The sequence below is a fragment of the Hordeum vulgare genome, chromosome 4H, assembly GCF_904849725.1.
Source record: "Hordeum vulgare subsp. vulgare chromosome 4H, MorexV3_pseudomolecules_assembly, whole genome shotgun sequence".
NCBI classification, from domain to species: Eukaryota; Viridiplantae; Streptophyta; class Magnoliopsida; order Poales; family Poaceae; genus Hordeum; species Hordeum vulgare.
The window spans coordinates 475,190,253-475,214,950 of record NC_058521.1 but is presented as its reverse complement, the minus strand read 5'-3'; the positions used below and the strand labels follow the sequence as shown (position 1 = coordinate 475,214,950).

Genomic DNA, 24,698 nt, shown 5'->3' with positions numbered 1-24,698 from the left:
TTTTTTTTCTTTCAGTTGATTTCTATGATGGATAACAGTCGACAAAGATGGATTTGGATCCCCACCTGCTCTGGTGAAGCTCCCTCCAATAAGCTTGTTGGAGTTCTAGCTTGTGCGGAGAACATGTTCCCTTGTTCGTCGAGATGGTGGAAACGGGAGGGGGGACTGATGTGTGCTTGGCCTTCTTTGAACTAGAGATCCTCAAGGTAAGCATGTTGGCATGATGCTTCTTCTTCATCATCCACCCACTACATTGACCTCGACAACAAAAGATGAAGATCAAAGGAAACAAATATTCCGAAAGGCCATTATCCCTTTGCTAGATGTTTACATCGATTCTGTTATAGATGGTGTTCATAACATTTTCTGATGAGGTTGCAGTGTGTGAAGACACCAATTTCACTACTGTTATTTTTGGTTCTGTTGTGTGAAAAGGGAGTCTCACTTGTAATTCCAGCTTATTTTCAGGATCCTTTATGCAACATTGTGTATGTTTTTTGAGTTGCAACATTGTAACTTTTTTGCTTTGAATGCCAACTTCTAGACCTTCACATCGCTACCCATTGTTAAAAAAGGAAAAAGATAATTTCATGACAGGATATGTGAATATTCTATCCAACACTTAAGGCGTCAAATACTATTCATTTGGTACAGAGTGCATATCCTTGCCTTGTCCATGTAGTGCTCATTTGGTACATAGTTTAGCATACCTCTACCTTGTTCCATATAGTGCTCATTCGGTACAAAGTGTCATAAATTGGTTTAGGAAGCTTCCAAAACCTTTCGGTCCGATTTTTCTAGGTTTTTTTCTGGGGTTTTAACTCGTTTTTTGTTCCTTTTTATTTCCCCCTATTTTCGTTCATTTTTATTTTTCAAACTTTTGAATATTTTTTAAAAATTCATATTTTTAATTTAGACAACATTTTTAAATTTCATGGACACTTTCAAATTCATGTTTTTCCAAATTTATGAATATTCTTTAAATCTGCTAATAGTTTTTAAATTTTATGATTTTTATTTTTTTGAAATTCTCTTTAAACCTGCAGTATTGTTTGAATTTACGATTTTTTAATCTATAAAAACCAAAATCCTGTTTTTTACTGAACTAATACCTGCTGATTTTTATTAATTTTCCTTTTTTAGGGAATTTTATTACTTTTCGTGAACCAAAAGTCGGTTTTGCCGTGAACCAGTACCCCAGGATATTTGTTCTATCACAGACTGCAGCCTTAGACATATTGGGCCGCCACAGCGTGCGCTTGCCTGGTTCCAGGCTCGGTTCCCAGTCCCTCCCCACCGGCCCATCCCCACATCTGCCGTCCCCCCACCCCACCGTCTCCCACGCCGCCGTGAGCGCCACCGCCGCCGCCACCGCCTTCGTGGCCTCCTCTGTCGCCGCTGCCACTGCCAAGGTAAGCCGCAAGGCGGGCTCTTTAGTTGCGCCTGCTTTCTTACGTCTCCTTTCTCATTCTTTTTATCTGCCCTCCCAGTAGACGGGGGAATCGGGCGACCTGCGGTGCTGCGCCTGCGCATATATCTGATCGCTGCGAAATTAGGGTTTCTCGACCTAGCCTGGCTGTTAAAACAAATTTCTTTTCGGTGGTGCGGGACCGAGACTCGGATGCTGTCACGGCTCACTGGACCGTCTGTAATCATCTTCCCCTTCTCAACTGCTAGCGGTGGTCTGCTCCTTAGGTGCTCTCCAGTGAAAGCTGGAAAACAGCGCCGAGATCTGTGGCACCGAGAAGCTTATTACACTTGGAAATTTGCGCCCTGTGTTGCCGGTTTGTTGGTGGTTGTTCTTCATGACGATGATTTTAATATAGGTTCGTGCTTTACTGTGGTAGTATTTGCTGATTCTGGTGGTGTTATAAAGTTGCATACCTATGTGCAAACGTTGTTATTGGAATCATAATGTGGTGGCTTTGATCTGTTTGAATGTTAGTTAGTTTGGCGTAGTAAAACCTTAACTGATGATGCATTCATTTGGCCTAGCTTGATAATTTGACTGTTCAATTGTTAAAATAATTTTCACAATTTATTACCAACGTTGTTGCTTTTGTATCTTGCACATTCAGGTTAGAATGAGGCGACAGGGACAGGAGCAGGGACAGGGACAGGGGCGATACGGGGATCCTAACATCAATTCCATGGCTTCTTCCCAGTTGCATCACTACCAGGCTCAGCAAAGGGTTCAACAACTCCCTGATAATAGTTACCCTGGAAGAGATCCTGGGCAAGCTGCTGGGGAGAACCAGTATACCGCCCAGAAGGCGAGACAGAGCCAATGGGACAGGGGTGGACCGAATATCCCGAATCAGATTTCACCATATGCATATAATGAGGGTACGTAGTATGTACTACCACTAGTTAGTTTCATGTCTGCTGTATGCGTGTGTGTGCCCATGTGCCTGTTTCATTTTGGAATAACTTGCTTCATCTGTTGAAAAATCCAAGATGTCAACTTTTTTGGTGGCATAACTTGTTTATATAGGTGCACCCTACACATTGGACAGATTAGCATTTTTCCGGGAAACTTTGGACATATTAGTGGTTGTGTAGCTAGCATGGTAAACTGGCAGTATGTGTGAGAATGTGCTAGAAAATATTACGTCTTGCATCTTGGTAACACTTCTGTGCTTTTGCACTGACCGATCCTGATGTAGGTCAAAATGCTGAGGGTAAACGATCCTTTTATGATGGACAACCATCTGATCTGAAGGTTGGTCTAGAAAAGCAACCAAGAAAGGAATTGAGGGACCAGACTCATACCGATAAGATTGAAGCAAGGCACGATGACTATAATCTTCCTCGTACATTTGAAAGTTTAGAGCAGAGTTTTCGTGAAGACATTGTGGTCCTATCCAAGGAACTAAATGATGCAGAGGATGCTGAAAATACCAGGCACAGGGAGGTATGTTCAAATAGCATTGCATGATTCTGCCTTGTCCTTCCTACCTGCCAAGAGTAGATTAACTAGGCATGCAGATCGCTTTTTACCTTCCTGATATCAGTCATTGATATTGTCTTACTATTCACAGGAAGTACTTCTCCATTTCATGAGAGGATTTATATCATATGCCTTTTGAGTAACAATCACACACCTAGATGTTCGGAAATGGATAGTTTTATGTTGCTACTTAGAAACTACTCCCTCCGTTCCTAAATATAAGTCTTTTTAGAAGATTTCAATATGGACTACATACCTAGCAAAATGGGTGAATCTCACTCTAAAATCCTCTATATACATCCGTATCTAGTCCACATTGAAATCTCTAAAAAGACCTATATTTAGAAACGGAGGGAGTATAGTAGATATCTTCTCCCCTTGTTCTTAGTTATGTGCATAGACTTGTCAGTTTCTATGTACATTCTCATTTTGCTTGCCAATACCAGTACACACCCACATTAATCCATATTAGTCATCTGACGTGAACAACCCACATCTTGCAATGTAACTGCAGAGAACATGCAAGCTCCAGCAACCAGTATAGGATTTAATACCAAGAAAAGCTTGCAATACTTAGATATTGAAATGGGGATCTCCCCCCTTGCACATCTATAGCTTATTCATGTTTCCATTGGTTTACTCTATTCGTCCGCCTAGATTTATCTTAGTGCTTGGTTTTGTTGTTTAAGGAATTAGTCAATCGAAGATTTTTGTGCCTGTGTTAAAATTGCATACCCCACAGCTCATGGTGGATCCTCTTATATATGCCTTTCCTATGGCAACTTTTAAATCATCTTTTATATGCCTTTCCTATGGCAACTTTTAAAGATCTAAACAATGGAACTTGTTGCAGTAATGTTACCTCAACTACAATCATACTTGTCAATGTTGCCCCAATTACAGCATGTCGAAGTCAGATTGGCCATCATGCTGTGGATAATGCTGCAGCATCTGTCGCTGATTCATAGAGTCTAGCATCATACACTATTATTAATATCAAAGACAACTGCTATTTTACATGTGTCTCATGTCTGTCTGCAGAGATTGAACGAAATAAATGCACAGTACCATGAGAAACTATTGGCACTTCGAGCTCGCCAGACAACCTATCGAGAAGAATTCCTGCGCAAAGAGTCTCTGGAACGCCAACAGCAATACCAAAAGGCCAGCATAAGCAATTATGCAAATAATGTTGTGCCTAGGGAACCACGTGGCTATCCTCCAGCAGCTGCAGACACACCTCCTCCTGCTGCTGCTTCGTCTCGAGGTTCTTATGGAGAGGCTCATCGGGGTTATGCATCTGGTCGGTATGAATCCTTTGGGGAGCGGCCAGATTACCCAGAGTTCCATGGTGGGGGCCAAGGTCGAGATCTTGGTTTTGAGCACCGTGGCCAATACCCTGGAGGTCGTGCTTATAACTCTGGCGGACGTAGATTCTGAAGATGGCTTGGTTGAACAGTCAGCCATTTTGGCCTCACTTCAGCTGGGCTTATCTTTCCGTGGAAAGTTTAAAGTAAATTTCTTTAGAAGCTTAGTTCCAGCCGCCTTTGAATGTAAACACTTGTAAAACCTGTTTTGCGATTATGTACCGGTATTTATTCAAGCGTTGATCATTCTTCAGTAGACCTAAAATTCTCCAATTCTCAACTCTTGCACATGTAGCTGTTTGTGCTTTGCAACCTCACCAGTGTTCCTTTGGATTCGTAATTCTGTCGAGGAAAAAGGGGAACACTATGTGGGTGTTGGCTAGACTTTGGGTTTCTATTCTTATATCATATTTTTTATCTCAGTTATCTGGTATCAACTCATGTCTTGCAGTGAAATATTATCATCAAAGCAATGTGAACACTTCATTTTTTCGATAAAGGAGACTTTTTATTGACGCGTAATTATCTTTGTTTCTAGTTCTTGAATTGTTTATGGTTTCGAATGACAAAAACTGGAGGTGCGTCGATGTACCAAGGCGGCAAACTAACAACTTAATTTGTTTCATGTCTCGCGCAGAGTAAGAGTTTCTCTGACATGGCTCTCGGCATTAACACGCACTGCGTGAGGGTGCTTCAAGACCAAGACACAAAACTGTTTCCCAACTTGTTTTACAAAGCCGATGTGCTGCAAATATATAAAACAGGCGTCAGGCTGACAGCAGAGTAACAGGCTAATAGCTAGCTGTACACATGGCAGACATATATTCTACATTCTCTTGACAGATTCAAAAGCTAGCAGTCTTCCCCTCAAGCCCGGCATCTCTTCACTGTTTCTACTCCCTGAAGTGTTGCTTACAAGGAGTGGGCGATGCTCCACAGAGGTAAATGAGTACACATGGAACCAGCAACCTTCCCCTACTTGTATGTTTTCTTCACCTCCGGAAGCTTTTGCAGCACGGTCACGACCTGGTCCATGTCCGGCCTGCACCGGGCATCCATTGATAGGCACTGCATCGCGAGCGCCGCCGCCTTCTGCGCCGCGGGAAGCGAATATTGTGACCCCAACCGTGGGTCCAGGACATGGATGACCCTCCTCTTGCTGTTGATGTAAGGTCTTGCCCACTCCACCAGGTTATGCTGTCCAGGCGGGCGGTTCTTGTCTAGAGCACGTTGCCCGGTCAGCAACTCTAGAAGAACAACACCATAGGTGTAGACATCACTCTTCGTGGTCAAGTGGCCTGCATATAATAACAATATGGAGGAAAATCATGTAAGTTTGTACCAGTCAGATTTATGCAAACCACCATTGACTTTCACCATTACAACATGTGCAGAATTTTAGAGTAAAGAACAAGATGAGGCAATTTAATTATAGGAACGAGAAAGAATTTGTGTGCTGACATGAGTGCATCGAAGATGTAACTATCAACTAGCCAAGATTAGTCATACACATGTAAATCATCATTGACTTTTTACCATTACAGCATGTGCATATTGGATTATAGAACCGGACGGAGCAATTTATAGTGATCAAAGGAATTTGTGTGCTAACTTGAATGTAGAACGAAGACGTAGTCTTAAGTGTTTAACTAACCACAATAATCTGAATTTTTTAGGCAGTTTGTGCATGAGACCAGCTGAGTATCTAGTCATCCTTTCTCCACTAACCAAAGGCGTGGAAAGCATAAAGTACCGATTCAAGTTTTCAACTAGCATGATGGCTTGCCTCAATGTTTTGCCTTTTACAGGGTGTCGTGCATCATCCCCCATAATTAAAATTGGTAATCATAGGCATCACATGGATGAAACAACAATCGTCAATCTAAAATGGATTGTTCAGACATGCTTTGCTTCGTGGCTCTTGCCTGGTGAGCCACTTCGCTGCTAAATGATTATTTTATACGCCCTCACTGCTATAGAGAATCACACCCCTTTAAATAAAAGGCGCATCTAAGCACAACGAAGAACCATGCCATATAAAACCAAGTGAATCCAACAGATACGCTAGTGTTAGTTGCTTATGTCTCTTAAAAAAGGATATGGCATGCACTGATGCACGCCATGAAGCATCAATGTCTTGCTACGAAGATTATTTTCCTTCAAAAAATCCTGTTAGCAGTGCATTGCATCATCAATATAAAGTACGGAAACCGTGTCTTGCCAGCAATGCTGTCTTGAACATTGAACCACAACCATCTTAAGAAGATAATGCTAGAAAATAATAGAACTTCATTTGCCGTTTTCAAGCACGGTCAATGAATGCCCCCTTTTATCCATGTCACTAAGATACATGAAAATAGTAGAGGAACAATATGGTTGTAACAGATAAGCTGGTAAGGCATGTTCGGAAGATTACCTGTTGCGAGATATTCAGGCGCAGCATATCCTTGAGTCCCCATGACCCTAGTAGAAACATGACTTTTATCGCCACTCGGGCCATCTTTTGCCAAGCCAAAATCAGAGAGTTTTGCATTATATTCCTGTATTCAGTCAAAGAAGGGCAACAAAATCAAATCTTTAGACCAGAGCTCCTTGTATTTCCACTTAGTGTATAGATAAGAGACTGAATTTGCATGCCCACCGAGTCAAGAAGGACATTAGAGGTCTTGAAATCACGGTATATAACTTTAGCCTCATCACTATGCAGGAAAGCAAGTCCCCTGGCAGCCTCAAGAGCAACCTTCATCCGCAAATTCCATGAGAGGGGCTGGAAATGTGGAGCTCCTGCGGTACGATTGCACTGTCACTCACCCATTTCCAACAGCACGAATGGAACATATCGTACACAAGATAATGCTGTATTTGAGAAACTCACTCCTGAAAAGATGGTGCTCCAAGCTACCCCTCGGCATGAACTCGTAAACAAGAAGCCGCTGCTCGTCCTCCAAGCAATACCCGATGAGCTTCACAAGATTGGGGTGTGATAGTTGCCCCAGGTAATTGACCTCAGCCTGCAAGATATTGTTTGCAGAAACAAATTAAAACCACTAAACCTCCAGCTCAAACAGGCACAAGAGGAAGTGCAACAAGGTCAGGAGTAGTGACCAACCAGCCATTCCTTGTGCCCCTGGAAACTGTCCAGCTTGAGCTTCTTCACCGCGACGATCATCCCGGTGCCGGGCTTGACGGGCGTAAACGTGCGCTCATCGATCCACCCCTTGAAGACGGAGCCGAAGCCCCCCTCCCCGAGCAGGCTGTCAGTCCGGAAGTTCCTCGTGCAACTTTTCAGCTCACTGAAGGTGAACTTGCGGAGGTTGGACGACTGCAAGATCTCCTTCTCGCTCCGGGGAGTCGGCGGCACCGACGACGAAGAACTCTTGCCAAAAGTGCTGGTGTCAGTCGCATTACTGCTGCTGCTCTTGGAATTGTTACCTGGATCGCAAAGCAAGCGGCCGCGGTTACTTCGCTGGTAAAACTCACGCTATCTTGAAGAAGATATCAATCCCGCTGTCATTCTGGGAGCAAAATTCACCCTACTTATTCGCTTGGGCAAACCATATGCGCATCACGCTTGGTAAAATCGTGCAATTTTGCTCACTATTTATATTGGCCATCCATTCCATGAAGACCAAAGCGGAAAACTAAATCGTGCAGAATCAACCAGCTGAAGTTGGACTCTTGTTCCAAACATTCCAACCAGAGAAGAAACGCTCGTTCCTTACTCCGGATAATTAGCAGGACCAAATCACTAGCCCAGACTGCCAGAACGGGGCCTGGAAGGCCGATGCAACCAACCAAGAAGCGATGCGAAGCGAAGTGGAGTAGAGTAGAGTGGTGGGGTACCTGAGGTGTTGGGAGCACTGAAGGTCGGGTTGATCTCGGCGTTCCCCTGCACGCCGGCGCAGTTCCCCATCAGGAGCGGCAACGGTACCGGCCAGTCCAACCGGAGCCACGAGGCTGGCTGGAGTCTGTCTGCTGTGGCTTGGGGGCTGGGGCTAGGACTGGGGTTGGCTTGGCGATAGCGGTGTCATTCTTTCCCTTCTTCTCTGCCTGCCTGCCTGCCTGCTAGGTTGGGTTGGAGGATCTATCATTGCTGCCTCCGTTTGGGCGAGGGTGGTGACTGGTGACGGTGAGAGCCGTGGCGTGGGTCCGGGCGGGCTAGTCGCCTCATCAATGAACGACAAAGGCTTTTCTCCTCCTCTCTCCGCCTGCGTCCATGTGATTCATTTGGTTTCTTGCAAAATTTAGACCGGACTAAACTTCCATGTCACCAATATAAGGAGAATAATAATAGTACTTCATAGTTCGTTCGACGGGACGTGATAGCACCACGGTGGCTGGCCTATTCAGCACAGCCTTTTTGAACTCGTACCTGCACATCACACCTGACACCGTATCGTTATCGCCGGCCTCCTTCGGGGATTATGTTGACGTTTCCCGTTTAACATTTCAACGGGGCGTGATTATCAGTCCAAGCAAATGTAGCGCTCGCCTTCGATCCATGTTAATTTATCCCCGATTTAGTACAACGTTTTCTCTTTCACGTTTTGTAAACTAAAGCACGCGATGGAGATTGCATGGCCGACCTGCCTTCCGCTGTGCAACAGGCCAACGTGCATAACTGCATGTCAGCATCAACGGGCCGGTGGTTGGCAGCGCTTCTTCTCCTGTCGATCACATAAATTTGCAGCGGCTTTCACTACGCTTATACCCATGCCTTCGTGCTCCCTCCGTCCGCCAAAAACTTCTAGTACTACCTCCGTCCAAGTGTATAGGACATGCGCGTAGTTCTAAATTATCAATTTAACTAGCTAAATATATATTATATGCAATAAAAGTTACATATTTAGAAACTACATATAATACATTATTAAGTAGTTAAATTAACGACCTAAAACTACGTGCATGCCCTATACACCAGTACGTTTATACCCATGCCTTCGTGCTCCCTCCGTCCACCAAAAACTGTACAGTACTAGAATTTTTTCCCACAAAGAGTGCATATTTACACCCCCAATGTACTTAGGCTGCCCGTAATAGTAGTATCATAGGTAATATCATGCATGTCAACTAAGCACTTTTGATGAGGTGACATAGAATTAAATAAAGAAAAATATGATTGAGTATCATATCATGATACCGTATCATATTAAATGATGTACTACTATGTGTCTTGCATGACAATAGATGAACTACATTATGATACTAACATATGATACTATGCATTAGGGATGTAGTATCATACACTAGTATCATATACATGATACTAGTATATGATACTACCCATTACAACCAGCCTTAGCCTCTAATTTTACTGGTATAAGTCCTGTAGCAACTTGTGCTCTAGTCATTGGTTGCATGCCTAACCTTAAATACTGCATGCAGCAACCGGTATTTAATCTTCTTCTCTCAATGGTTGCATGTACACATAAGCCTGTCCGTAATGAGAGTATCATATGTAGTATCATGCATGCCAACTAGGCAATTTCGATGAGATGTCATAGGATTAAATGAAGAAAAAGAGGGTTAAGTATCATATCATGATACTGTATCATATTAAATGATGTGCTACTATGTGTCTTGCATGACAATAAATGAACTATCCTATGATACTAATATACTCCCTCCGTTCCTAAATATAAGTCTTTCTAGAGGTCCAACTAATGGACTACATACGGATGTATATAGACATATTTTAAAGTATAGGTTCATTCATTTTGCTCCGTATGTAGACATCTAATGAAATATCTTAAAATACTTATATTTAGGTACGGAGGGAGTATGATACTATGCATTACGAATGCGGTATCATACACTAGTACCATATGCATGATACTAGTATATGACACTACCCATTACAACCAGCCTAAGTATGCTACTTTTGAACATTACTTATGCCATGAAGGTTCCTCTTGATTTATGTGTAAATCTTTATATGTACAGTCTTTCACGGACGGAGGGAGTACGTCCTATGCATGTTTATTCTTCGCTGCAACTAATGCTTAGTACGCGAATCAACGTGTAATTGGATTGGATGGTTAAAGGACAGTGGTATATCCAGTCATCAGGGTTTAAATCCTGATGCTCGCATTATCTCGTAAATCTCAAGATGATATGTCGGCTCCGTCTTTAAAAGGTACTCGTAAAGATATGATGTACCCGTGTGTCTTCATAGGGATGGATGTATGTGTCATGGAAATGAACCTGACAATAGTACCAGGGGTACGAATGGGGGAAGCCTAGCTACGCCGTAGTGGTCACACTCAGATGTACGAGTTTGGGGCCCACTCGAAAGTGGTAAAGACCCTACGTCTCGAGCCCGGAGGCTAGTGTTTGCTTATGAGGGTGTGAGAATAGAGAATGATCAACCCTTGTCCAGGAGCTCGGGTGCGGCTTATATAGAGTACGTCACGACCGGCCGAGCGCCATTATAAGGGTGAGTTAATGTTAATAACTATGGAAGTTACTAGTAACAACAGCTTTAACTCCGATGTTACTCGTAACGCCGGTCTTCATTGTACTTTACGTGATAGCGTAAGTCTCTTGTCATTGCAGCTTCTTCATCGTCCACACCTTGCTTTAGTCCGAGTGTCGGAGCATGCCCGACTGACCGAAGATGGTGTGAGTGGCCTTGTGCATCCGAATGAGAATCTGTTCGCCCGAGTAAGTTTGAGACTGCATCGATAGCCTTGATGACTGTGTGGAGTCCTAGGTAGACCCTGGAATGCATGTCCATGGCCCTATCCCTAATGGACAACCCCATCAATAGCCCCCAAACTGGTTGAGGTTTTACTCGTCGAGTGAAAGACACTTATTACTGTCCTCGGTGTCTCGGAGACGCCGGTGATGCAGCTCGGGGTTGTTTCACTCGGACTCTGAGTAAGCTACTACGGGTTCAGGAGTGAAATATTCCGAGTGTTCGAGCATGTCCGCATGCCTACAGTCGGTAGCAATTGTTTATCTCTCAGGGAGACTGAAACGTGCATTTGGCATCATGCTTTTATATCGATATTTATTGCATTATGAGTTGTTAATACACATTATGGTACAATACTTATGCTTTTTCTCTCTTATTTTATAAGGCTTACATGAAGAGGGAGAATGCCGGCAGCTGGAATTCTGGACTAGAAAAGGAGCAAATCTGAGAGACTGATTCTGCACAACTCCAAAAGTCCTGAAAACTTACACAGAATTATTATGGAATATATAAAAAATATTGGGCGAAAGAAATATACCAGGGGACCCACCAGGTGGCCACAAGCCAGGGGCGCGACCTACCCCCCGGGCGCGCCCTACAGGCTTGTGGGCCCCCTGGCAGGCCTCCGGTGCCCATCTTCTGCTATATGAAGGGTTTTGACCTGGAAAAAATCATATCAGGACTTTCGAGACGAAGCTCCGCCGTCTTGAGGCGAATCTTCGGTAGAACCAATCTAGAGCTCCGGCGGAGCTATTCTGCTCGGGAAACTTCCCTCCCGGAGGGGGAAATCGAAGCCATCATCATCACCAACGATCCTCTCATCGAGAGAGGGTCAATATCCATCAACATCTTCATTAGCACCATCTCCTCTCCGAACCCTAGTTCGTCTCTTGTATCCGATCTTTGTTTCAAAACCTCAGATTGGTACCTGTGGGTTGCTAGTAGTGTTGATTACTCCTTGTAGTTGATGCTAGTTGGTTTACTTGGTGGAAGATCGTATGTTTAGATCCTTAATGATTATTAATACTCCTCTGATTATGAACATGAATATGCTTTGTGAGTAGTTACGTTTGTTCCCGAGGATATGGGATAAGTCTTGCTATAAGTAATCATGTGAATTTGGTATTCGTTCGATATTTTGATGAGATGTATGTTGTCTCTCCTCTAGTGGTGTCATGTGAACGTCGACTACATGACACTTCACCATTATTTGTACCTAGGGGAAGGCATTGGGAAGTAATAAGTAGATGATGGGTTGCTAGAGTGACAGAAGCTTAAACCCTAGTTTATGCGTTGCTTCGTAAGGGGCTGATTTAGATCCATATGTTTCATGGTATGGTTAGATTTATCTTAATTCTTCTTTTGTAGTTGTGGATGCTTGTGAGAGAGGTTAATCATAAGTGAGATGTTCGTCCAAGTAAGGGCAGCACCCAAGCACCGGTCCACCGACATATCAAATTATCAAAGTAACTAACGCGAAATCATATGAGCATGATGAAAACTAGCTTGACAGAAATTTCATGTGTCCTCGGGAGCGCTTTGCTTTATATAAGAGTTTGTCCAAGCTTGTACTTTGCTACAAAAAGGATTGGGACACCTTGCTGCACCTTTGTTACATTTTTTACTTGCTACCCATTACAAATTACCTTACCACAAAACTATCTATTACCGATAATTTCAGTGCTTGCAGAAAATACCTTACCGAAAACCGCTTTTCATTTCCTTCTGCTCTTCATTGGGTTTGACACTCTTACTTACAGAAAGGACTACGATAGATCCCCTATACTTGTGGGTCATCAGAGACGGGTTGATGGTTCATATGAATGTGAGCCCGGAGCTCCGAATGTCCAGCAGTAGTTAGGACAGATTCCAATCGAACCATGGTAAGGGTGACCTGGTCACCTTTACGCCTATCCGAGTGATTGATGTCCCGTGGAAGGACGAGTCATGGGATGTCCGACCCACTCTGTTGTGAGCCATAGGTGCAGAATCCATTCAGGACGCAAGTGCGGCGGAGTTTTCATGATTTTTGAATCGTGGGAGCGCGCTAGAGGGAGTGGAAACAGAGGCGTCGTGGGGAGTAGGGGAAGTGGCGAGGCGCCTTGATTCCCGTGCCTGAGATGTCACTATCGTGTTGCAGGTACACTGTCCCAAGGATCCTGTGGATCCCCTCCTTGAAGACGGATTGTTCGATGGAGATACCCTCGGGCAGCGTATAAAAGGGGCCAGGACCGAAGGAGGAGAGAATCCCACTCTCAATTTTGGAACTTTCCCTTGCCCTCTCACTCTCCGTTGCTGCACTCGAGAGCTCCACAACACCCCCAGCCATCACCTGCCTCGACCGCCTTACTATGTGATATGGCGAAGGATGCGACGACGAAAGTCGAGCAAGCCAAGAAGGGCTCGCGCAGGTCCTCGTCGAGTGTCGGAGTACTTTTGTCGGGCTGGATCTAGGGCGACTGGATGTCATCCCACGTCTCCAAAGGTCGTTTGCTGGAGCGAGGGGCTCGTGGCTTTGGGTAGCTGGCGACTTCCGGAAGAGGGCGAGCGGGAGCCCGCTTCGTGAGGAGACAAGCGAGTGCTCCTCGTCACTCACGTGGAGAGAGGTTTCTCTGTGCCCCCGCATCCCTTCTTCAGCGCGTTTCTTGATTTCTTTGGTACACAACTTCACCATCTTCCCCCCAACGTCGTCTCGTATTTACCTGCTTTTGTGTCTTCATGTGAGAACTTCCTCGTATGCCATCCGCATTGGGGACTGTTCAAACACTTGTTTACATGCCGAGTGAAGCGGTGAAAAAGTCTTCTCAATCGGGGGGGGGGGAGACGAACGTTGTGCATCTTTGCAGGGGCTTAAGCATACAAACTAGAGGGAAGAGTAGTTTCCCCCAAATGTCCTTCCCCAATTCTGTGAAGGGTTGGCAGTACTCCTGGTTTTACTGCCAGGATGTCCTAGTCGATGAGGGTCAGCCAAGTCTTCCACTGTACTTTGCGGAGCGAGTCTAGTTGACTCCTTCTTTGACTGTTTTGGAGGAGGAGAAGGTTGATGGAGAATGTTGCATGGGAAACAAAATATTTCCTACGCACACGAAAGACCTATCCATGGTGATGATCTGTCGTCGTTTTCTCACGACAGATGCCATGGGTAGGCTTATCGAGAGTGGTTCGGACCAAAGTGACACCGACGGGATCCGGGAACGAGATTGGTAACTAGCAATGGAAGACGCACGATGTACCCAGGTTCAGGGCTCTTCGTGGGAGATAATACCCCTAGTCCTGTCGGAGTGGTTGATGAACCAAGAGAACTACAATGTGCTCCTTGAGCTGTTCGACGGAGGAGGAATATGGAGCAGCCGGCTCGCTATCTGCCTCTCCTGTATGAGTGTGTGGGTGCGTAAGAATGGCCGACCCTCTGCATGGAGGGGTCCAGGGGGCTTTATAATCGAACCCCCAGCCTACAAAATGGATAAAAGGTACATGTGGGGGACCAGCTGGCAACCTCTCCGGCTGGCCAACATGCCCTTTATTGATCGGTCTTGTTGCTTGTGGGGCTCGCTGGCTGCGAGGTCCCATCAGGCTCTGGGACCCGCCGGCTGACCCACTGGATTGGTGCATGCTCCCGACGCAGGGCACGAGCGGTACATTGGCCGTCTTCTTGCGGGATCCGGCGCTGGCCAGTGGTACGACCGCCTCCACTCTATCCACGTGCGGGACATGTAATGGAATGGGTGGTGGCGTGCGGGTATTGTACACGGTTGACGGATCGTAGCCGACACCGGTCAGTTTTACGACCGCCACCACTGTAGCCATGCATATTCCTCCTTAGTGTACCCGAGCTTAGGTACTTTCAGCTTTAATCGAAGGCCCCCGTCACAACATAGGGATTCAGGTGACAGGTGCCCCTTAGCCGGCTGGCAGCTAGCGACAGCAGTGCTCCTAGCCAGCGGGTGTTGTGCAGCCGGCCAGGAGGAGTCGGCATAGAGAAAGCTTCCGCCACACTTTACACCGAAGTGTGGAGGAGTAGGCTTGGTGAGCCTACCCCAGGGTTATGCCCCCGTCAGTAGTCCCTAAAGCAGGGAAGGTCCGCCGGCTCAAGGCGAAGGGCCTCGCCGGCTTGAGTATCCTGTTCGTGGGTCATGGGTGTTGGAAATATGCTCTACAGGTAATGATGAAATAGTTATTATTATATTTCTTCTTTCAAGATAATCGTTTATTATCCATGCTATAATTTTATTGAATGAAAGCATAAATACATGTGTGGATATATAGACAAAACAATGTCCCTAGTAAGCCTCTAGTAGACTAGCTAGTTGATCAAGGATGGTTAAGGTTTTCTGACCATATGTAAGTGTTGTCACTTGATGACTGGATCACATCAATAGGAGAATGATGTGATGGACAAGACCCAAATTATAAACGTAGCATGTGATCATCTCATTTTGTTGGTATTGTTTTCTGCGTGTCAAGTATTCATTACTATGACCATGAGATCATGTAACTCATTGACACCGGAGGAATGCCTTATGTGTATCAAACGTCGCAACGTTACTGGGTGACTATAAAGGCGCTCTACAGGTATCTCCGAAGGTGTCCGTTGAGTTAGCATGGATCAAGACTGGGATTTGTCACTCCGTGTGACGAAGAGGTATCTCGGGGCCCACTCAGTAATACAACATCACATATAAGCCTTGCAAGCAATGTGACTCAAGTGTTAGTCACGAGATCTTGTATTACGGAATGAGTAAAGAGACTTGCCAGTAATGAGATTGAAATAGGTATAGGGATACCGACGATCAAATCTCGGGCAAGCAACATACCGAAGGACAAAGGGAATGGTATACGACATTTATATGAATCCTTGGCACAGAGGTTCAACCGATAAGATCTTCGTAGAATATGTAGGATCCAATATGGACATCCAGGTCCTGCTGTTGGATATTGACCAGGGAGTGTCCCAGGTCATGTCTGCATAGTTCTCGAACCCGCAGGGTCTGCACACTTAAGGTTCGGTGACGTTTCGATATAGTTGAGGTATAGGTGTTGGTGACCGAAGGTTGTTCGGAGTCCCGTATGAGATCACAGACATCACGAGGGTTTCCGGAATGGTCCGAAAACAAAGATTGATATATAAGATTGTTTAATTTGGTCTCCAGAAAGATTTCAGGCATTACCAACAGTGTACCGGGAGTGACGAATGGGTTCCGGGTTTTCACCGGGAGGGGCCCACCCACCCGGGAGTGAGCCTAATAGCCCAAGGGTGGCGCACCAGCCCTTAGTGGGCTGGCGAGGCCAGCCCTAGTGGGCTGTGTCGGCTAGAAGGAAAAAACGAAAGGAAAAAAAGAGGGGTGTGGGAAGGAAGGAGGGGACTCCTCCTTCCCAAACCGAATTGGAGTTGGAGTCTCCCCCTCCTCTCTCGCCCGGCGCCCTTGGGGATCTCTTGAGCCTCAAGGATAGCCCCTCCCCTCTGCTTATATATACTAAAGGTTTTAGGGTTTTTGAGACACAACTTTGCCACGTGCAACCCTAAACCTCTACTTCGTAGTTCTTCCTCTAGACCGGTTTTCTGCGGAGCTCAGACGGAGCCCTGCAGGAATAGATCATCACCATCACCGGCGCGCCATCACGCTGCCGGAGAACTCATCTACTTTCCCGTCTCTCCTGCTGGATCAAGAAGGCGGAGATCATCATCGAGCTGTACGTGTGCTGAACGCGGAGGTGTCGTCCGTTCGGCGCTAGATTGGAACGGATCATGGGACGACGGTGATTTGAATCACGAAGCTGCACCACTACATAATCCGCATTTCTTAACGCTTCCCGGTTAGCGATCTACAAGGGTATGTGGATCCGATCTCCCTCTCGTAGATGAACATCACCATGATAGGTCTTTGTGTGTGTAGGAATTTTTTTGTTTCCCATGCAACGTTTCCCATCAGTGGTATCATAAGGTAGGTTCATGCGTAAGATGTAATCTCGAGTAGACCACAAAAGTTTTTGTGGGTGTTGATGTTCAATTTTCTGCCCTCTTTAGTCTTTTCTCAATTCGACGGTATTGTTAGATTGAAGCGGCCCGGACCAACATTACTCATACGCTTACGAGAGACCGGTTTCATCGACTAACATGCAACTCGTTGCATAAAGATGACTGGCGGGTGCCTGTTTATTCAACTTTAGTTGAATTGGATTTGACCGAGGCGGTCGTTGGAGAGAGGTTCAATAGCAATTTGCACATCTCCGTTGTGGTTTTGCGTAAGTAAGATGCGATCATACTAGATACCCATAGCAGCCACGTAAAACATGCAACAACAAATTAGAGGACGTCTAACTTGTTTTTGCAGGGTATGCTTGTGATGTGATATGGCTAAAGACATGATGTGATATATTGGATGTATGAGATGATCATGTTATAATAGTTAATATCGACTTGCACGTCGATGCTACGGCAACCGACAGGAGCCATAGGGTTGTCTTTAAACTAACGTTTGTGTTTGCAGATGCGTTTACTATATTGCTAGGTTGTAGCTTTAGTAGTAATAGCATAGATAGCACAACAACCTCGATGGCGGCACGATGATGGAGATCATGGTGTGGCGCCGGTTACGATGAAGATCATGCTGGTGCTTTGGTGATGGAGATCAAGAAGCACAAGATCATGGCCATATCATGTCACTTATGAATTGCATGTGATATTAATCCTTTTATGCACCTTATCTTGCTTAGAACGACGGTAGCATTATAAGGTGATCCATCACTAAATTTCAAGATAAAATTGTGTTCTCCCCAATAGTGCACCATTGCGAAAGTTCGTCGTTTCGAGACACCACGTGATGATCGGGTGTGATAGACTCAACGTTCACATGCAACGGGTGCAAAACAGTTGCACACGCGGAACACTCGGGTTAAACTTGACGATCCTAGCATGTGCAGACATGGCCTCAGAACACAAGATACCAAAAGGTCGAGCATGAATCGTATAGTTGATATGATTAGCATAGAGATGTTTACAACTGAAACTACACTCAACTCACGTGATGATCGGACTTGAGTTAGTGAATTTGGATCATGCCACACTCAATTAACTAGAGGGATGTCTATTTGAGTGGGATTTTATTAGTAATTTGATTAGTTAAACTCTAATTGTCTTGAACATAGTCTAAGTCCACTTTACAATATTTTATGTTGTAGATCAATGGCTCACGCAGTAGCAACCCTGAATTTCAATACGTTCCTAGAGAAAGCTAAGCTAAAAGATGATGGTAGCAACTTTGTAGACTGGGCTCATAATCTTAGGCTCATCCTACAAGCTGGGAAAAATAATTATGTCCTTGATGCTGCGCTAGGAGATGAACCACCCGCTACGTCTGATCAAGATGTTTTGAATGCTTGGCAAGCACGTAAGGAGGACTACTCAGTAGTTCAATGTGCAGTCTTGTATAGCTTAGAACCGGGACTTCAATGACGCTTTGAACGTCATGAAGCATATGAGATGTTCCACGAGTTGAAGTTTATCTTTCAGAAGAACGCCCGGATCGAAAGGTATGAGACCTTTGATAAATTCTATGCTTGCAAAATGGAGGAGAATTTGTCTGTTAGTGAACATGTGCTCAAAATGTCTGGGTACTCAAACCGTCTAGCCGAGCTGGGAATTGAACTCCCGCAAGAGGCTATCACTGACAGAATTCTTCAATCACTTCCACCTAGCTATAAGAGCTTTGTGTTGAACTATAACATGCAAGGGATGAACAAGTCACCCCGCGAGTTATTCGTGATGCTGAAAGTCGCAGAGTGAGAACTCCGGAAAGAACATCAAGTGTTGATGGTCAATAAGACCACTGGTTTCAAGAGAAACGACAAAGGCAAGAAGGGTAACTCCAAGAAGAGCGGCAAAACTGTTGCCAATCCGACGAAGAAACCCAAGGCTGTACCTAAGCCGGAAACAAAGTTCTATTATTGCAAGGGGATGGGTCACTGGAAGCGCAATTGCCCCAAGTATTTGGCTGATAAGAAGGCGGCCAACGCCAAACCAGGTATATGCGATATACATGTTATTGATGTGTACCTCACCAGCTCTCGTAGTAGTGCATGGGTATTTGATACCAGTTCTGTTGCTCATATTTGCAACTCGAAGTAGGAACTGCGAAATAAATGAAGGCCGGCGAAGGATGAAGTGATGATGCGCGTGGGAAATGGTTCCAAGGTTGATGCAATCACCGTCGGCACAGTCTCACTTTAGTTACCATCAAGATTAGTTATGAACTTAAATAATTGTTATTTAGTGCCTGCGTTAAGCATGAACATTATATCTGGATCTTGTTTATTGCGAGACGGTTACTCATTTAAGTCAGAGAATAATGGTTGTTCTATTTTTATGAGTAATATCTTTTATGGTCATGCACCCAATGTGAGGGGTTTGTTCATATTGAATCTTGATTGTGATGAAACACATATACATAACATTGAGACAAAAATATGTAGAGTTAACAATTATAACACCACTTTTTTGTGGCACTGCCGCTTATGTCATATTGGTATAAAGCGCATGAAGAAACTCCATGCTGATGGGCTTTTGGAGTCACTTGATTTCGAATCACTTGACACGTGCGAACCATGCCTCATGGCAAGATGACTAAGACTTCGTTCTCCGGAACAATGGAGCATGCAAGTGACTTGTTGGAGATCATACATACTGATGTGTGCGGTCCAATGAGTGTGGAGGCCCGCGACGGATATCGTTAGTTTCTCACCTTCACTGATGATTTGAGTAGGTATGGATATATCTACTTGATGAAACACAAGTCTGAAACGTTTGAAAAGTTCAAGCAATTTTAGAGTGAAGTTGAAAATCATCATAACAAGAAGATCAAGTTCCTATGATCTGATCGAGGGGGTGAATATCTGAGTTTCGAGTTTGGTGCTCACTTAAGACAATGTGGAATCGTTTCACAGTTGACACCGCGTGGAACACCACAGCGTAATGGTGTGTCCGAACATCGTAATCGTACTTTGTTAGATATGGTGCGATCTATGATGTCTCTTACCGATTTGCCATTATCGTTTTGGGGTTATGCATTAGAGACAGCCGCATTCACTTTAAATAGGGCACCATCAAAATCCGTTGAGACGACACCATATGAGTTATGGCATGGCAAGAGGCCAAAGTTGTCGTTTCTTAAAGTTTGGGGATGCGGTGCTTATGTCAAAAAGCTTCAGCTTGAAAAGCTGGAACCCAAAGTGGAAAAGTGCGTCTTCATAGGTTACCCAAAAGAGACAGTTGGGTACACCTTCTATCTTAGATCCGAGGGCAAAGTTTTTGTTGCTAAGAACGGAGCTTTTCTTGAGAAGGAGTTTCTCTCGAAAGAATTGAGTGGGAGGAAGATAGAACTTGATGAGGTTGTGGAACCTCTGCTCCCTCTAGATGGTGGCGCAGGGTAGAGAGAAATCTCTGTCGAGGCAACACCGGTTGAGGAGGAAGCTAATGATGATGATCATGAAGCTTCAGATCAAGTTACTGTCGAACCTCGCAGGTCGACAGGATCACATACTGCTCCTGAGTGGTATGGGAATCCTGTCTTATCTATCATGTTGTTAGACAATAATGAGCCTGCGAATTATGAAGAAGCAATGGTGGGCTCGGATTTCAACAAATGGTTAGAGGCCATGAAGTCCAAGATATGATCTATGTATGAAAACAAAGTACGGACTTTGGAATTATTACCTGAAGGTTGCAAGGCTATTCAAAACAAATGGATCTTTAAGAGAATACAGACGCGGACTATAATGTGACCGTTTATAAAGCTCGACTTGTGGCAAAGGGTTATTTCACAAGTTCAAGGAGTTGACTACAATGAGGCATTCTCACCCGTAGCGATGCTTAAGTCCGTCTGAATCATGTTAGCAATAGCTGCATTTTTTGATTATGAAATATGGCAGATGGATGTCAAAATGGCGTTCCTTAATGGTTTTCTTAAGGCAGAGTTGTATATGATGCAACCCGAAGGTTTTGTCGATACGAAGAATGCTAACAAAGTATGCAAGATCCAACAATCCATTTATGGACTGGTGCAAGCATCTCAGAGTTGGAATAAGCGCTTTGATGAGGTGATCAAGGCATTTGGGTTTATACAAGTTGTTGGAGAACCTTGTATTTACAAGAAAGTGAGTGGGAACTCTGTAGCGTTTCTAATATTATATGTGGATGACATATTGCTGATTGCAAACAATGTGGAGTTTTTAGAGAGTGTAAAGGATTACTTGAACAAATGTTTTTCAATGAAAGACCTAGGAGAAGCTGCTTACATATTAGGTATTAAGATCTATAGGGATAGATCGAGGCGCCTAATAGAATTTTCACAAAGCACATACCTTGATAAAGTTTTGAAGAAGTTCAAAATGGAGCAGTCCAAGAAGGGGTTCTTGCCAGTGTTACAAGGTATAAAGTTGAGTAAGACTCAGTGTCCAGTAACTGCGGAAGATAGAGAAAAGATGAGTTTCGTCCCCTATGGTTCAGCCATAGGGTATATCATGTATGCAATGTTGTGCACAAGACCGGACGTCAGCCTGGCCATAAGTATGGCAGGCAGGTTTCAAAGTAATCCAGGAGTGGATCACTGGACAGCGGTCAAGAATATCCTGAAGTACTTGAAAAGGACCAAGGAAATGTTTCTCGTTTATGGAGGTGACGAAGAGTTCGTCGTAAAGGGTTACGTCGATGCAAGCTTTGACACTGATCCATATGACTCTAAGTCTCAAACCGGATACGTATTTATTCTTAATGGGGGTGCGGTAAGCTAGTGCAGTTCCAAGCAAAGTGTTGTAGCTGATTCTACATCTGAAGCGGAGTACATGGCTGCCTCGGAGGCAGCTAAGGAGGGTGTCTGGATGAAGCAGTTCATGACGGATCTTGGAGTTGTGCCGAGTGCACTAAATCCAATAACTCTATTCTATGAGAACACCGGTGCCATTGCTCTAGCAAAGGAACCAAGGTTTCACAAGAAGACCAGACACATCAAACGATGCTTCAACCTCATCCATGACTACGTCGAAGGAGAGGACGTAAATATTTGCAAAGTGCTCACGGGTCTGAATATTGCAGATCCGCTGACTAAACCTCTTCCACGAGCGAAGCATGATCAACACGAGAATTGTATGGGTGTTAGATTCATTAAAATGTAAATCGCATAGCAATGTGAGACTAGATTATTGACTCTAGTGCAAGTGGGAGACTATTGGAAATATGCTCTAGAGGCAACGATAAAATAGTTATTATTATATTTCCCGTTTCAAGATAATCGTTTATTATCCATGCTATAATTGTATTGAATGAATGCATAAATACATGTGTGGATATAAAGACAAAACAATGTCCCTAGTAAGCCTCTAGTAGACTAGCCAGTTGATCAAGGATGGTTAAGGTTTTCTGACCATATGCAAGTGTTGTCACTTGATGACTGGATCACATCATTAGGAGAGTGATGTGATGGACAAGAACCAAACTATAAACATAGCATGTGATCGTGTCATTTTGTTGCTATTGTTTTCTGTGTGTCAAGTATTCATTCCTATGACCATGAGATCATGTAACTCACTGACACCAAAGGAATGCCTTGTGTGTATCAAACGTTGCAACGTTACTGGGTGACTATAAAGGTGCTCTACAGGTATCTACGAAGGTGTCCGTTGAGTTAGCATGGATCAAGACTGGGATTTGTCACTCCGTGTGACACAAAGGTATCTCGGGGCCCACTCGGTAATACAGCATCACATATAAGCCTTGCAAGCAATGTGACTCAAGTGTTAGTTACGGGATTTTGTATTACGGAACAAGTAAAGAGACTTTCCGGTAATGAGATTGAAATAGGTATAGGGATACAGACGATCAAATCTCGGGCAAGTAACATACCGAAGGACAAAGGGAATGGTATACGGGATTATATGAATCCTTGGCATAGAGGTTCAACCGATAAGATCTTCGTAGAATATGTAGGATCCAATATTGACATCGAGGTCCCTCTATTGGATATTGACTGGGGAGTGTCTCAGGTCATGTCTGCATAGTTCTCGAACCCGCAGGGTGTGCACACTTAAGGTTCTGTGACATTTCGATATAGTTGAGTTATAGGTGTTGGTGACCGAAGGTTGTTCGGAGTCCCGTATGAGATCACAGACGTCATGAGGGTTTCCGGAATGGTCCGGAAACAAAGATTGATATATAGGATTGTTTCATTTGGTCTCCGGAAAGATTTCGGGCATTACCGCCAGTGTATCGGGAGTGACGAATGGGTTCCGGGTTTTCACAGGGAGGGGCGCACCCACCCAGGAGTGAGCCTAATAGCCCAAGGGTGGCGCATCAGCCCTTAGTGGGCTGGTGAGGCCAGCTCAAGTGGGCTATGTCGTCTATAAGGAAAAAACCAAAGGAAACAAAAGAGGGAGGTGGGAAGGAAGGAGGAGACTCCTCCTTCCCAAACCGAATTAGAGTTGGAGTCTCCTCCTCCTCTCTCGTCCGACGCCCTTGGGGCTCTCTTGAGCCTCAAGGCTAGCCCCTACCCTCCTCCTATATATACTAAATGTTTTAGGGTTTTTGAGACACTACTTTGCCACGTGCAACCCTAAACCTCTACTTCTTAGTTCTTCCCGTAGATCGGTTTTCTCCGGAGCTCGGGCGGAGCTCTGCAGGAATAGATCATCACCATCACCGGTGCACCGTCAGACTTCTGGAGAACTCATCTACTTCCCCGTCTCTCTTGCTAGATCAAGAAGGCGGAGATCGTCATCGAGCTGTACGTGTGCTGAACGCGGAGGTGTCGTCCGTTCGACGCTAGATCGGAACGGATCATGGGACGACGGTGATTTGAATCACGAAGCTGTACCACACATCAACCGCGTTTCTTAACGCTTCCCGCTCAGTGATCTACAAGGGTATGTGGATCCGATCTCCCTCTCGTAAATGAACATCACCATGATAGGTCTTCGTGTGCGTAGGAAATTTTGTGTTTCCCATGCAACATTTACCATGAGTTGGAGCCCGCGGCTGGCGAGCCCAGGTGCTGGAGACGGCCGGGCGGGGAGTCGATCGGCTTCCACCAGAAGGCTCGGCTTCTCCATTTAAAGTGGCAATGCGCCAGACATCGGGCCTCCGGTGACGCGCCCTGACAAACCACACGCACGACAGGACTGGGCCTGCACGGCGGGGCCCGCCATGCCGAGGCATCGGCCCGCGCATGGGGATCCTCTGTGGATATGAGGCGACAGTTGGAGTCCTGGGCGCATTAACGCCTCCGTGTAGCCTAGGAGGAATGGGGGATCGTGCGCACCGGATCCCCTTCCCCACGATCTCGTTCGTGGTTTAAATGGGAGGGCGGGGAGGTCGAAGAGACCATTCGCTCCCGTCCCTCTTCGCTTTGATGCCTCTTCCTTCCCAAAGCGAGAGAGAGAAAAGGACACCGCTTGTATTCTTGCCGCCGACGCTCCGTCCAGCTCCAGTGCTTCACGCCACACCTTGGACATGTCTCGTGCCGCCGCCAAGAAAGCGTAGTCCCGAGGCGCTTGGGAGGGCAACATCGTCGGTGAGGGACACATCGAGTTCCTCCGCCACCACCGCATGCTGCCTCCCGCGGAGCTCATCACCGTGCGCCTCCCCGGGGGAGAAGGATCTCCAGTCCCGCAAGGCGGCGAGGTGGTGGTATTCGCCAAA

The 24,698-nt window shown here is 45.2% G+C and overlaps 2 protein-coding genes across 3 annotated transcripts; one reads left to right on the top strand and one right to left on the bottom strand.

Annotated features, from left to right (window-relative positions):
* The first annotated feature begins 1,252 nt into the window (after positions 1–1,252).
* LOC123449021 lies at positions 1,253–4,739 on the top strand. Of its 2 annotated transcripts, none has more exons than XM_045126083.1 (4): positions 1,253–1,412; positions 2,079–2,346; positions 2,667–2,914; positions 3,992–4,739. In XM_045126083.1, exons 2-4 carry the CDS (start codon positions 2,085–2,087, stop codon positions 4,388–4,390), a joined length of 909 nt encoding a protein of 302 aa, XP_044982018.1. In that variant the 5' UTR covers positions 1,253–1,412; positions 2,079–2,084; the 3' UTR covers positions 4,391–4,739. The 2 variants fall into 2 exon arrangements, with proteins under 2 accessions (XP_044982018.1, XP_044982019.1); XM_045126084.1 differs by lacking the exon at positions 1,253–1,412 and adding an exon at positions 1,521–1,826.
* A 305-nt stretch (positions 4,740–5,044) lies between these two features.
* Positions 5,045–8,432, bottom strand: LOC123449020 (receptor-like cytoplasmic kinase 176). Its single transcript, XM_045126082.1, has 6 exons — positions 8,161–8,432; positions 7,427–7,749; positions 7,193–7,328; positions 6,959–7,101; positions 6,734–6,857; positions 5,045–5,615 (listed from the first exon to the last, which is right to left on the bottom strand). The coding sequence occupies exons 1-6, from the start codon at positions 8,228–8,230 to the stop codon at positions 5,293–5,295; spliced, it is 1,119 nt and encodes a 372-aa protein (XP_044982017.1). The 5' UTR covers positions 8,231–8,432; the 3' UTR covers positions 5,045–5,292.
* Positions 8,433–24,698: the final 16,266 nt, after the last annotated feature.